The sequence below is a fragment of the Mastacembelus armatus genome, chromosome 19 (assembly GCF_900324485.2).
Source record: "Mastacembelus armatus chromosome 19, fMasArm1.2, whole genome shotgun sequence".
Taxonomy (NCBI): domain Eukaryota; kingdom Metazoa; phylum Chordata; class Actinopteri; order Synbranchiformes; family Mastacembelidae; genus Mastacembelus; species Mastacembelus armatus.
Window position 1 is genome coordinate 10,882,913 of NC_046651.1, and position 12,371 is coordinate 10,895,283.

At 39.9% G+C, this 12,371-nt stretch overlaps 1 protein-coding gene across 1 annotated transcript; it reads right to left on the reverse strand.

Annotated features, from left to right (window-relative positions):
- Positions 1 to 7,228: 7,228 nt before the first annotated feature.
- Positions 7,229 to 12,127, reverse strand: patl2 (PAT1 homolog 2). Its single transcript, XM_026316085.1, has 20 exons — positions 12,082 to 12,127; positions 11,940 to 12,013; positions 11,462 to 11,615; positions 10,916 to 11,166; positions 10,775 to 10,837; positions 10,637 to 10,690; positions 10,393 to 10,557; positions 10,236 to 10,310; positions 9,992 to 10,140; positions 9,766 to 9,840; positions 9,540 to 9,663; positions 9,271 to 9,388; positions 8,940 to 9,046; positions 8,810 to 8,863; positions 8,595 to 8,737; positions 8,263 to 8,419; positions 7,885 to 8,025; positions 7,704 to 7,801; positions 7,378 to 7,518; positions 7,229 to 7,284 (listed from the first exon to the last, which is right to left on the reverse strand). The coding sequence occupies exons 1-20, from the start codon at positions 12,125 to 12,127 to the stop codon at positions 7,251 to 7,253; spliced, it is 2,223 nt and encodes a 740-aa protein (XP_026171870.1). The 3' UTR covers positions 7,229 to 7,250.
- Positions 12,128 to 12,371: the final 244 nt, after the last annotated feature.

The following is a 12,371-nucleotide window of genomic DNA, read 5'->3' on the forward strand; positions in this document are numbered from 1 at the left end:
ACGTACATAATATTTATATTATTGTATGAATTGCACAGTATTAAAATGTCCATATCAAAACAGTTATTGTTGACTCAAAACATATAATGAATCCAAATGTCTGATATTGCATCTTCAAGAGTGTCTTGTATTCATTATGGTCTCAGGTAAATTATATCAGCGAATAAGCTTTTCACCTCCATAGCCATAATAAGCATTACTGCTATGTGCTGGAGGAGCAGATAAAAATCCTGTTACCGTGTATTAGGTGGTGATCTCACTACTGTGTCATAGCCTTCACTCACCCTTCCCTTGGTTTCTGGCAAGCTGAGGTACTCCCAGACCTCTAGATGCTCCTGCTCCCACACCTGGACCTTTCACTGAAGGAACAAATGCATAAAGGCTGTGGTCAAAGCCAGTGTTTTGATGTCCTGGATAAAAAGCAGAAGAGGATGAATTACCTGCACCATAAAATGGTCGTCCATAGCCTTTCATGGGTTTACGTCCAGTTCCTCCCTGGCCTGTTAAATATAGACATTTGCTTAATTGCCAATGAAACAGGAAAGAGTTTTGTGTCTCAGAAGTTGTTCATTACCATAAAACTGCTTTACATCTCACCGTTTGGCCTTGCCCCATTGCTAATGGATGGGCCAGCTGCAGCTCCTTGACCTGAAGAGCAATTATTATATTCATGATGTGATACAATTTACATTAATCTACATTTTCCAGACATTTCCATTAATACATTTCCACCAGCTGCATTATGTACACCAGAAGTAGCACTATACCCTTGCATGCAAAAGATTGTACTTGCAGTAGTTATAGGAAGCCACTGAAATGTGCCAAATGTCAGATTGTAATACCACCATACTATACAAATAATGCTGTAGGAACTACCTTACCATTGCCTTTTATTCCATAGCCATTATGTGCAGAAGCTGCAGCTCCAATACCTAAAAATAGACATCGCCACAAAAAAAGCATTTACCTGGACACATCTTAGCACCTAGCAACCTAAGAATTTACTGTCAAGCCAAGTCATTGTATATGAGGAGGAGGATTATATATTGTTTTCTGAAAGCTAAGGGTAGCCAGGGGGGTCATCTGGGTTGATATTTCTGGCCTTGTTAGAACTTGTCCAGGGTTAGTAATTGTGTCCTGAGTAAGTTGCAATGCAGATATTGATTTGGTTGGAAGTCCCATGAAAAGAGATTTGCAATAGTCCAACCTGCTCATGACAGACGGATACACAAATCAGTATAAAGACAGTTTTGTCAGTGTCTAATAACATGATGGCCGTATAGGTATGTCTGCAAGCTGTCAAGCTAAGTGATAATAAAATATTAAAAATACAAAGAACAGTAATGATGTACTATGACTTGCTTGTTGCAGGCCTCCATATGAAATATTATATTGTATTTTATTGAAATAAATCAAAGGACAATTATCTCAAAACAGATTTTTTGGAGAACATTATTATCAACGGTCACTCACCACTGGGTTTAACACCATTCCCACCCAGAACACCAGTTGCAGGACTATCTAGTGTGTCTATCAGGCTGTCATGTCAGTTTGAGTAACACTTTTGAGCTCTATTTTCAAAAACAGTATGAATGATATGGCATTAAAATCATATCTGTGTATCTTTTCACTGAAACACATATAAAACATCAACCAAATTAAAAATCTCCTGCAGCTCCGTCTCATTATCAAACCTAACTCTAAATTTAATCGGGTATATCACATCTAAAAGATCAATACCTTTAGTTCCTTGTCCACCAAATCCTCCAGCTTGAGCACCAAAGCCTGCAACATAAAGAACATGTAAATATACTGGATGTGTGAGAGTGTGCATGTTTTCTATTTTGACAATATCGTGTCCATCATACCGTTGCCTTTCATTTGTTGTCCATTGCCCAGGGCAGCATGAGAACCATATCCTGCCACAAAGCCAGTTGAATATATTAGAGAGAGGCTTAATAGAAAACAGTGACCGTAAAAACCATTTTCAACTAGTAAACTTACCCTTTGTCCTTCCCCCATTGGCCACAGCAGCAGCTGCACCATAGCCTTAAACAGGTTACACAGCATGGAATAGGAAAGAATAAGAAGTAAACATGTACAATAAAAAATTTACACCACAGTTCAGTAACGCAGATTTATTTAATGTTCACACACTGTAATCACTGACCTATGCCTTTTGTGGGGTACCCATATCCATTCTGTGCACCCATCACCTGACCAACACCTTAGAGAACAAAACACATTATTAGCTACTACATTATTAAATATCAAGAACATAATTCACTGTTCGACCCCACTGCTCAATGCTAATTTACCTTTTGAAGGCATCAGCATTCCTCCGACACCCCTACCATTATTGTGTTTCCTCCCTAAACAAAGAAAAGTCATTAGAAATGTAAATGGCAGCTCTGGCTTGTGTCACAACTTCACAAATGCAATCACCTTCATGTTTCATAGACATAAAATAAACATTACCATTAGGTTGTGGCTGTCCATTTAACCCTCCTGCAGCAGCACCATATCCTTAAACACAACACATTTACCTGTCAGGTTACTATAATATATTATATAAAACTATAGAGGTTCAGCCAGTTAATGTACAAATCAGTAAGATGAAACATGTTGGGTGAGGATATTTCATTTCAAAATAGTATTTAGTTTTAAAAACTTTCAGTTCCTGTGTAATGTGCATGCATCAGTGGCTACAGGGAAATATTCTATTTCTAAATAAAAGTTAATTGTAACACAGTCAACACAAGTTTTATGTCTAATGTTTGTTAAGGTGCATGAGATTCAACCCTCCTCCCAACCACAATTTTCACATGATTCAGTTTGTACATTAGCACAGATTTTAAAACGAAACCGAAGCTCGTGTTGAGTCTGCACTCAAACATTTTTGGGAAGACTCTGTCAAAGTCAATGGAGTGATTGTGTACAAGCAGTGAAACCCATTCTCTTTCCTTCTCACGCAGGGACGTTAAATTTAGACTGTTGCTGCCACTGAAGCCACCAGCCTTTGATTTCACAAACTGACACTGCCGGCAAAGAGAAAACTGAATATATACCTTCTTTTCACATCAACACAAGAAAACTTGGCAGAGGGTCGACCAAACGTGAGAGATATACAACTGGTGTTGCTAAGATTTCAGTTTAACATGATTGTCTGAAATTTGACATCCAGGCCTCATTACCAGAAAGACATTTTTCTCATTTCTCCTTTATGTCAAGATTCTTGTGTTCCAGCAGTTTAACATAGTTTGGGAGTGTTAAATCCTGGCCTCATTTTACAATATTCAGATCTGGTATTTAACAGTATCTAGTGCTTAACTTTGGAAATGATTAAAAAACAATATTGTATAAGGCAAAATACAAGATTGCAGACATGCAAAAGGCCCATAATTACAAAGGGGTGCAGTACTGTTACACCGGAAATACTCCTTTCAAAATTAAACTGCAATAACAGATCCTACTTGAAAAAGGGAAACAATTAAAGTAATGTTAGGAATAAACAGTCTATACATCTGGTTTATTTTCTCAGCCAACTGTGAGATTTCAAATTAACTCGGTACAATGGTACAGAGAGAACAGTTCTTCAATGTCAGCTACATCATCTTTGGCCAGCTGAACTCTTAAACTGTATTTTCACCTTCTCTTGACACACCATGCGCGCACACGCACATGCGCACACGCATACACACACACACATGGCTACAATGATGCCACCAAACTTATAGGATATACATTTTTAGATATATTTCATTTGAAAGTATTCATAACTGTGATTAGAAGGTTTAAAGCAGCCAAATTGTCCAATTTAGCAAATTTCTTGCCAGTGTATACATTTGCATTTATTCTAACAAAGCATTCCACATTATAGTGACACCTGTGCTCTTCAGATACTCACCCCCTGTAGACACTGTCTGCCCCAGCCAAACGATCACCGCACTATGAAGTAATAGTCGTCCCAACATAGTTGACCTGGAGGAAAAAGCTCAAACTGCTTGTAGCCCCAGCAGGACAACGAGGAGGGCGAAGGAGATATTCTGAAGTGGTCAACGTATCCGGATGGTGAGAGTCTAATATACACTCTGGTCAGAGGTACCCCTCCTCTCACCAACTTTTCCTGTAGATGCTCCCCCCTTGTGTTAGGTGAGACAGTGGACGTGTACATACACTAACTGAATAATTGGACACTTAAAGTACATTAACGCTTAACAGAGAGTTAGAGAAGCAAAGAGAGGGAGGTCACCTCATTGGACTTTGATAAACTGAGGAAGGTTCATCATCATCATCATCATCAAGGTTCTGGATTAAATAGAACACGCAGCTCTTACAAACTACAGTTTGTCACAACTTTTGATTTTCTTCAAATATTTCATAGTGCTGAGGGGCTGTACAAAAATTTAATTAAATTTATTAAATTAATAAATTGCTTTATTTTCCTTGTCAATATTGAGCATTGAGAAACCTAACAGTTATATGTCAGGACGTGTGGTGCAAATGAAGCTTAAAATACAACCAGATTAAACAGCATGCAACCTTATATATGTATACACTGACAATAACGTTAAGATACAGGGTTATTAGGTCAATGTGTAACATGCTACAATGAGTGAGGTTCATCCTCCTTCAGCCCATAGTGTCTCCATGGTCCCAGACTATAAACACACAAAGCTGGTGGGTAAAAATGGGCCCTTGTATAGTTAAAGAAAAAAAAAAAAACAGGCATAAAGGAAAAGATATCTCACCTTTCAAATAGATTCCTCACCTAAAGTCCAGATCCTCCTCTTATGGGGTCAAGGAAAGGTTAACATCTCCCCTCCAAGCCCACCCAGACCTCTCACATACTTGGCTTCGCAACAAACTCACTCACCACCTCTGCTGCCACTGACAAACCATCTGTCTAACCTTTCACCACTTGGTAACAAGTGTCTTTCAACTCAGCTCCGATCCTTCAGCTTCTGAACACTTTCACAGATGTTTTAATCAGACCTTCAATCAATTAGCATTCAGGGGATTTAAGAAATCTATACCTATTTCTATAAAACATCTGTATGATGGATGATTGCTTGCATTGCATTAACTTCCAGATAAAGGAGCATCCAAGTCCTGTGTGTGTCTGGGACAGGCTTTTGCAGACAAACTGTTGTAGCAGGCTGCCTTGCTGAGTGGAAAATATATCCCTGTAGTAAACTGTTGACTGTCACAGTCATTACATAACATTTTCTCAGGCATTTCATACAGTTACATATTAAGCCTTACAGAACACTCACTGTCATTACTTATATCTTTAGCAGACCTCCCACACAGTTGTGTGAGCACATCGTCGAGATGGTTTTCAAGACGACAGGAGAAATAATCACAGTTCGACAGGTTCTTGCTCCTCCTGACTCACATCTGTCACTTTGTGCACCTATACCATCAGTCTGAAGCCAAGGTGAGTACCAAAACAAACTCGTTCAAAGAGGGATCATGTGGATTCATACAATGGCAAACCCTGTCAGATAACGCTGAAACTTGATGTCACTGTACAATTTGGCTTGAGGTGGTGGTCAGAAAAAAAAAAAAAAAAAAAAAAAAATTGTGGCCACAGTACAACAAGGATTCTCTGACTCCATGTAGACATGTTTGCAATGTGTCGCCCTGCCAAGATGTGTGAAGCAGTTATAAAAGGAGGCTGGCCAACCAGGTTCTGAGTCAGTGTTTGGTTTATAGCCAGTGGGCTCTGCCAACTGTTGAGTTGCTAAATGTTGGCTGGCAGTGAAAACAACGGTGCTTCTGAGCTGCTTCAGACTGATAACACAGCTTGAAAAACAGCCTTGTCAATATATTTACTGGTGAAGAGATGGAAATTTTAAACAACTTAACTAGATGACTCACCATCCACCCACTGGAGTGGATATTTTGGGGTTTGTGACCTAAAAGCATCAAAATCTGATTTCTAGACTATTTCTCTGCATCTGCTGTTCAGATCACATTCGAACATCACTAATCTCAAATGACTGCGCTGGTTTTGCTTTTCTCCTACTTGCCTCTAACTGCTGATGATGTTCCTTCTTCTGCAGTTACTCCTGTTAAGGTTTATCAGTATAAATAAATCACCTGCATAACTTGCTTTGTGATTTTTATATCTAACTTTAATTTGAAAGGTTCTGCTTTTCACAGCATTAGAAAAACTTATATTTCACCCACTATACTGCCATCATGGATCCATCCTCTCCTGTACAACAGAGACATGTCTCACATGCTGCCTGCCTCTCTCTTTCAGGAATGTCACACTGTGGCGCTTAAGCACAGAACAGTCCTATTAGTTTGGTGGAAACACTTCCGCAGGAGAGAGAAAAAATCTGGATATTTAGTTTAACATTGTGAGCCAGAATAAAGTCACCTCAAGCGGTAATGAGCAGACCCAGCTATGGCAGCTGCCTTACAGCAAATTGTAATAAGACCTGCTGTACCATCTTATGTCCTGATGTAGAGGACACAGTAGCTAGAATTCATTTGTCTGCAGACAAAGTATTGAACAGATTTTTTTTTTTATTTATGTTGCAAGTGCTCTACAAGGGTGCAATTTAAGTTATTCCTGTTTCCAAATTAACACAAATAAAAAAATATCTACAACTGAAACATTAAGATGGAAAATTACAAAATACATCATTTACTATTGCTACACATGTATACACAATGCATGGCTTTTTACAAAAAAAAAAAAAAAAAAAGCCCAAAATCGCTTATTGGATGATGCTGATGCCATGATCTTAATTATTATAATAAACATATAGATTCAGCTGTACAACCATAAATTACTATACAATCCTCAACTTGGTCACCAATGAGTGATCTGTATTTCATTTAGCTCAAATTTCCTGTTCTAAATGTAACTGGCCTTTAGACAGTACTTTTGGAAATGAGGAGTGATAAGGTTAAAAAGAAAACGAAAGATTGGCGATTCCAGAGTGCAACTTCCACTGGTGTAACCGACTGGAGACCAAAGGGAGGAAACAAAAAGAGCAGATAAAGGAAATAAAACAGGAAACAGTTTGAGAGTGCAAAAATGTGAAGGGATGAGGGAGGGGACAAAAACAAATAAGAATCAAAACATTTTGAAGAGTTCAGGAGTACATTACATAGCTTCTGTTATAATCAACACTGAGGAGTTTTTGTCAGGGCTGCACTTGTGTTGCTTTCATGCTAGTGCTCACCACAACCTGGGTATTAGCCGAGTGTCGGATTAACTTCTGTACACCTTAAGATGGAAGAGCCAGGAATCCAGTTGCTGACCTTAAAGATGATTGGGGATATTAGCTCCACCAAAGAAACATTTTCTTTGTATACAGCATTAAGAAATGTCCCTGTTAGACTTAGAACACTTACTCCATGTTGCTTTTTAGCTGATGCACAGTCCGCTTGTCCAGGTACCGGCAGAAAAGAGTGAGCAGGTTTGAGGGCAGGAGGAGCGGCTCCACTAGTGAACACTGGGAAAGCTGTCCTGCTACCTGGAATATTGTGTCAGTCCTAAAAGAGAGACAATAATCTAGGTATCGTAGGGATATTATCTTACGCCAATGAAATTAAGATTTAAACTTAACTTTATATAAATGTTTGTAATGACAGTAATATGAATGGGAGCTTTTCAGAGTTTCTGATCATAGTTCTGCTTTTACAGCTAAAAACTTGGTTTGCTGTTGTAAGAATCATACCAGGTTTCAAAGTCACCGATGCTGGGCTCTAAAGGAACACCTGAGGACAGCAGCTTCTCTCCTTGGGACAGCAGAGCATAGAGTAATGACAGTCCAAACTAAAAAGGAAATGAAACAAGAGAAAACCTCAATTTCATCCAGTAATAAACTAAATAAGACCAGGCAGAAACAAAGCACAGACCTTGTTCTGACATGTCAGAGTGAGGGACTCGTATGTCGACAAAGACTCAGATGACGTCAGATCTTTAAGGACCCTGATGAGCTGACTGAACGTCAGGCCTCCAATCACGTTTCGAAGAGCTGGGTAGAGCACTGGAAGGGCCTAAATAGAGTGTGAGGAAATGTAAAAAAAAAAGAAAAGCTAATTTGCTATTGTCTTGTCTTATGATCAAGTCAAACGATTCAGATTGTTGGTTGTTATTGGAAGTAATTTGCTCTATGAAATTATAACTACATTTAATTAGACATGATTAATCTGAAAACATATTTAGTTGCAAAAGAAATCCAAGTACATCATATCAACAGAAATGACATTTAAAACTAGACATAAACCCACTACCTCTTCGGTATCTCTGCTCATCAGCGTAGGTAGGTTAAAGGACACAGTGTGCAAGATTGTCAGCGCAGAATCATGTTTCAAGAACGGGATCAGACGAGCAAGTAGCTTTTTGCCTTTGGACACCAGCAGGAAAGGAAGAAAGTCTCCTCCTGAATCTCTAGATAAAAAGGTTTGAGAAAATTCATTGCTCAAAATAAACACCACCATATTGTTAAAGCTATACCACAATAGTTGATTAAAACAGCTATGACGAGGGGGGGGGGGGGGTCTACATGCCAAAGGTTACACAACATGCAATATTTCCTGCAAGTGGCAAAGTAAGTTTAACTCACAGGGGACCGTGGTGTTGCAGCTGCGAGTAGATGTGCTCTACTTTCCTCTGCGTCTTCTCCATCAGCCTTCGTTCTTCTGCTTCAGACAAGGCTGGTGTTTTCATCCGCTCTGTCTCCTCCACCTCCAACAGAGCTACAAATAACTATAGGGCAGAACAGCTGTTGGAAAAGGTTTAAAAAGCATCTCTGCATCAAAACAAGTAAGCAGCAGGTACCTTTTCTAGTTTGCTAAGGACCTCTAACCGCTGTTGCCTGGTGTCTTTTTGTTCCTGTAACATGGAGATGAATCTCAGCATCACAAAGGTAAATTAACACTTAAGATGACAAGTTGCCTCAAAACGTCACCTCGAGAGGACCCTGAGCTTGGACAGCATGAACAGCGCCAATAGCACGACGAGGAGAGTAACATGTGGACACAGCAACTTGGCCCAAAGAGCCTTCAATGTGCACCACTGAAAGAACAAGAATTGATCATATACAGCAAGTGTGAGTAGATTAGGATTTTGCCCTTTCACACAGTGTAGATGTGGTTATGCACAATCAAATATATCATTTCAAGTTTTGCTTAAGGACATTAAACATCAATGCTTTTTTGAACCTAAACATGAACCTCCATTCTACAGCATCAAATACCAAATAATGTGATCTAGTAACATGAAGAGGTGACGAGATAAACCTGGTGTGTATGATTCAGTCTTCATGATGTAAGGTGTGGTGAGCTTGGGTGGCTCCTTCCTGCTCCTGATGCCCAGTTCTTCTTCGGCCATCTTAGCTTCTATTCGCCGATAATACTCCTATGACAAAGCCCAAACCATGAAAAGCTCAGTATTTAAGTACTTAAGATCTGTTTTTTCTGATACAGAAACACTAAAAAGAAGGAAAACATGGTTACTAGGCACAAAAGCCACAGTGAATAATGTGAGAGATCAAGCTAAGGTTTCCAACCTGGTAATAGTAATCTTCAAGGTATGGATTCTCACTTTGCAGCTGAATCATCTGCAGTCTGGTGATCCACTCCTTCTCTTTGACAGTCATGAGATTACAATAAGGATCCCAGCCCTCTGGTTTTCTATTAAAAGGGCATATATTTCTATAAATATACAAAAACCCATTTCACTACATGCTGAATATAACAAAATAAGGTGAAGTCTTTACTTGTCGCGGCACCAACCTTTGGAACATGTGTTGTTTTTGACTGAGTATTCGTTTGTGTTGTGGGTGAAGCTGGGTCACAGGACCAGGGTACCTGTGGTTCAGAGAAAGCAGTTTTATTAATGTCATGTTGATCAAAGAGGTTTTATATGTGACTGATGCCAAGGCATATGTGATACTCAAACTCTGCCCACACATATTTCACACCACGAAACATCCCTGAGACATACAAGGTGATCACACACCTGAAAAGCTGCACTGGATTAGATGACGGGCTGTAAAAGGGGGATGGTCTTGGTGAATTGGCACCAAAGCGAAGCTGCATAATTTTAGGAGTCAGAGCCTGAGGAGTGGACGGGCAAGGGTGATTCAAGGGAACCATGAAGCCCCCTGTCTGGTTCACCACAAAAGTCAGTCAGGACAAACTGTAAATACATTTGAGTATTCATTGTATACATTAGAGAAGGTCTGATTTATTGTTGGATAAACCTGATTGTAATGCTGCCGTGGGGTCAGTGGTTGATGTGGGAAGATGGGTGATCCTGGGATTATGGATGAAGGAATCTACAAGCCAAAAGTATTCCAGAAATTTAAATTAATAATAAATAAATAAAATGAAATGATTCTCATATAATCAATTCTTCACCTGAGAGGGGCTTCGTTGGCCAAACTGTCTCCTGGAGTATGATCCTCTGGGTTCCCCTCTCCTGCCCCTGAAGGAAGAGAAAGGATTTGGAAAATCCAGGATGTTCTGGGGCAGGTGCTGACTTCTGACTCTGTGACCATCAACCACACACACTATAGCACTGTCCTAAGAAACAGAATAAAATTATGCTTTAAGGATCCCACTGGCATACAAGTTACGGCATGTGTTCTTTAGTGATCTTAACCTGAAGTATCGACCCCGAGATTCTTCTGGTCTTTCTGTAAGACGGCAACATCCACTGTGGAGGGGGGAGAAAAAAAAAAAAAAAAAGTCAAAAAAAAAATCCTGCACGAAGTATAAATCTTAAAAATGTAGCTCTTACATCATCATCAAAGGTTTTTGAATACATGGGGATCCCACAGTCCACTATGGCACTGTCAAGACTCTGAAAAACAGACCAAAATGAAGACAAAGCGCTGGGAGATGACCTGTGTAAACGTTCAGACAAGTAAATCTGCATTACCTTAAGACTCGGTCGCCCCTCCACTATCCTCATCACAGCTGGGTCTTCAAACATCTGCACCCTGCCCAGCCCTCCCCTCTGTCCCCTACATCTGCCACGCCCTAAGAGGCCCCTGGGCACGTATTGTGGCCTCTGTCTGGGAGGGGAGGGGGAACTCTGGGGAGACTGTGGCTTTTGCTCTGGTGGTAGTGTTGGTGGCTCTTCAAATTGAAGTAGACTGGTGTCCTCTGTGGTCCCATGTGCATCAAGATCTACAAAACACAAAGTTAGAAGGTCACACTATTGAAGCTGCAAAACTAAACCAATAATAATAAAGATAGGTTTGTACTTTAACCATTCTCTGTCCTCTTGTTTGCATAATTACATACAAATCCAGTAACATTAACCCTGAGCTGATTGTGTCTGCTAATTACACTGGATGCAATACCTTTCAGCAGGTGCAGCTCATAAAGGAGCAGAAAAATCAGCACAGGTAAAGAATATACAGTACATAAAGGAGCCGGTGTGGAAATAAGGTGATGTTATATGTGCATTGTAGATACACACCCATTCCAAACGTCTCTTCGTTGTATAGATTTGATTCCTCATCCTCCTCAGCCATGGCCTGAAGGAGGCCACACTCCATACTGGTCTCCTCTTCTCCATCACTCCACTGCTCTCCATTCTCAGGCCACAGAGGGTCAGGATCCTTTTCTGCCTCCTGGGTGGACGGAGGCCATGAGGGGGTTAAGAAATGGAAACGCAAAACTTAGCCAAGTCTCAGTGAAATGTATTAATAAACCTTCACAGGGAACAGAAGAAAGTGATGCTTCTGTGTAAAAAAAAAAAAAAAAATCATATTTCACATATTTAAAGACAAATCACATTCACTGTTGGAAAGCACGTTAACTTTATAGCATCAAACATTTTGTGAGGAAGGACTCAGGTCATGTTTAGAACAAACATGACAAGTCTTTTAATTAAGCGACCACTAAATTGAGTTTGCAGCAAATTCATTGGTTTAAAAAAAAAAACACTGACTTACTTGTTGCTGTTCTGAGTCACTCATTGTGTATTTATTTTTTTTTACACTCGAAACCGACGAGTCACAGCGACTTCCTTAGCGAGGGTACCTGCTGTCTCTATCAGACAGCGAGGGAGGCTCATTAACTTTTAAATGAACTCACCTGTGCGGCGCAGAGGCGTGAACACGTCATCACGCGTCTGACGCATGCCGCAGTTTTATGATTATTTTACCGGGCTCTTCATTTGTGAAGGGTTTTAGTTAAAGGCTCTCTAACTGATTCTTTTTATAATCTGGACGTGTATGTGATGCATAGGTTCATTTTGGGATGGTTTGCAGTTCCCCCTGGGAAAAGCAATAAGACAATAGCGACATCTAGTGGTTTCCAATTAAACACTTATTTTGAAAGGTTATTTACAACCACAATTTCAACACATAGAATAGCAGATATGC

Bases quoted from the DNA above. Each gene is read 5' to 3' on its own strand.
- patl2 (XM_026316085.1), bottom strand. From the start codon at position 12,127: ATGCGTCAGACGCGTGATGACGTGTTCACGCCTCTGCGCCGCACAG. The intron at 11,616-11,939 runs GTAAGTCAGTGT...CCGTCCACCCAG, and splicing joins GTGACTCAGAACAGCAACAA to GAGGCAGAAAAGGATCCTGA. The intron at 10,311-10,392 runs GTGAAGAATTGA...TTTGGCTTGTAG, and splicing joins GCCAACGAAGCCCCTCTCAG to ATTCCTTCATCCATAATCCC.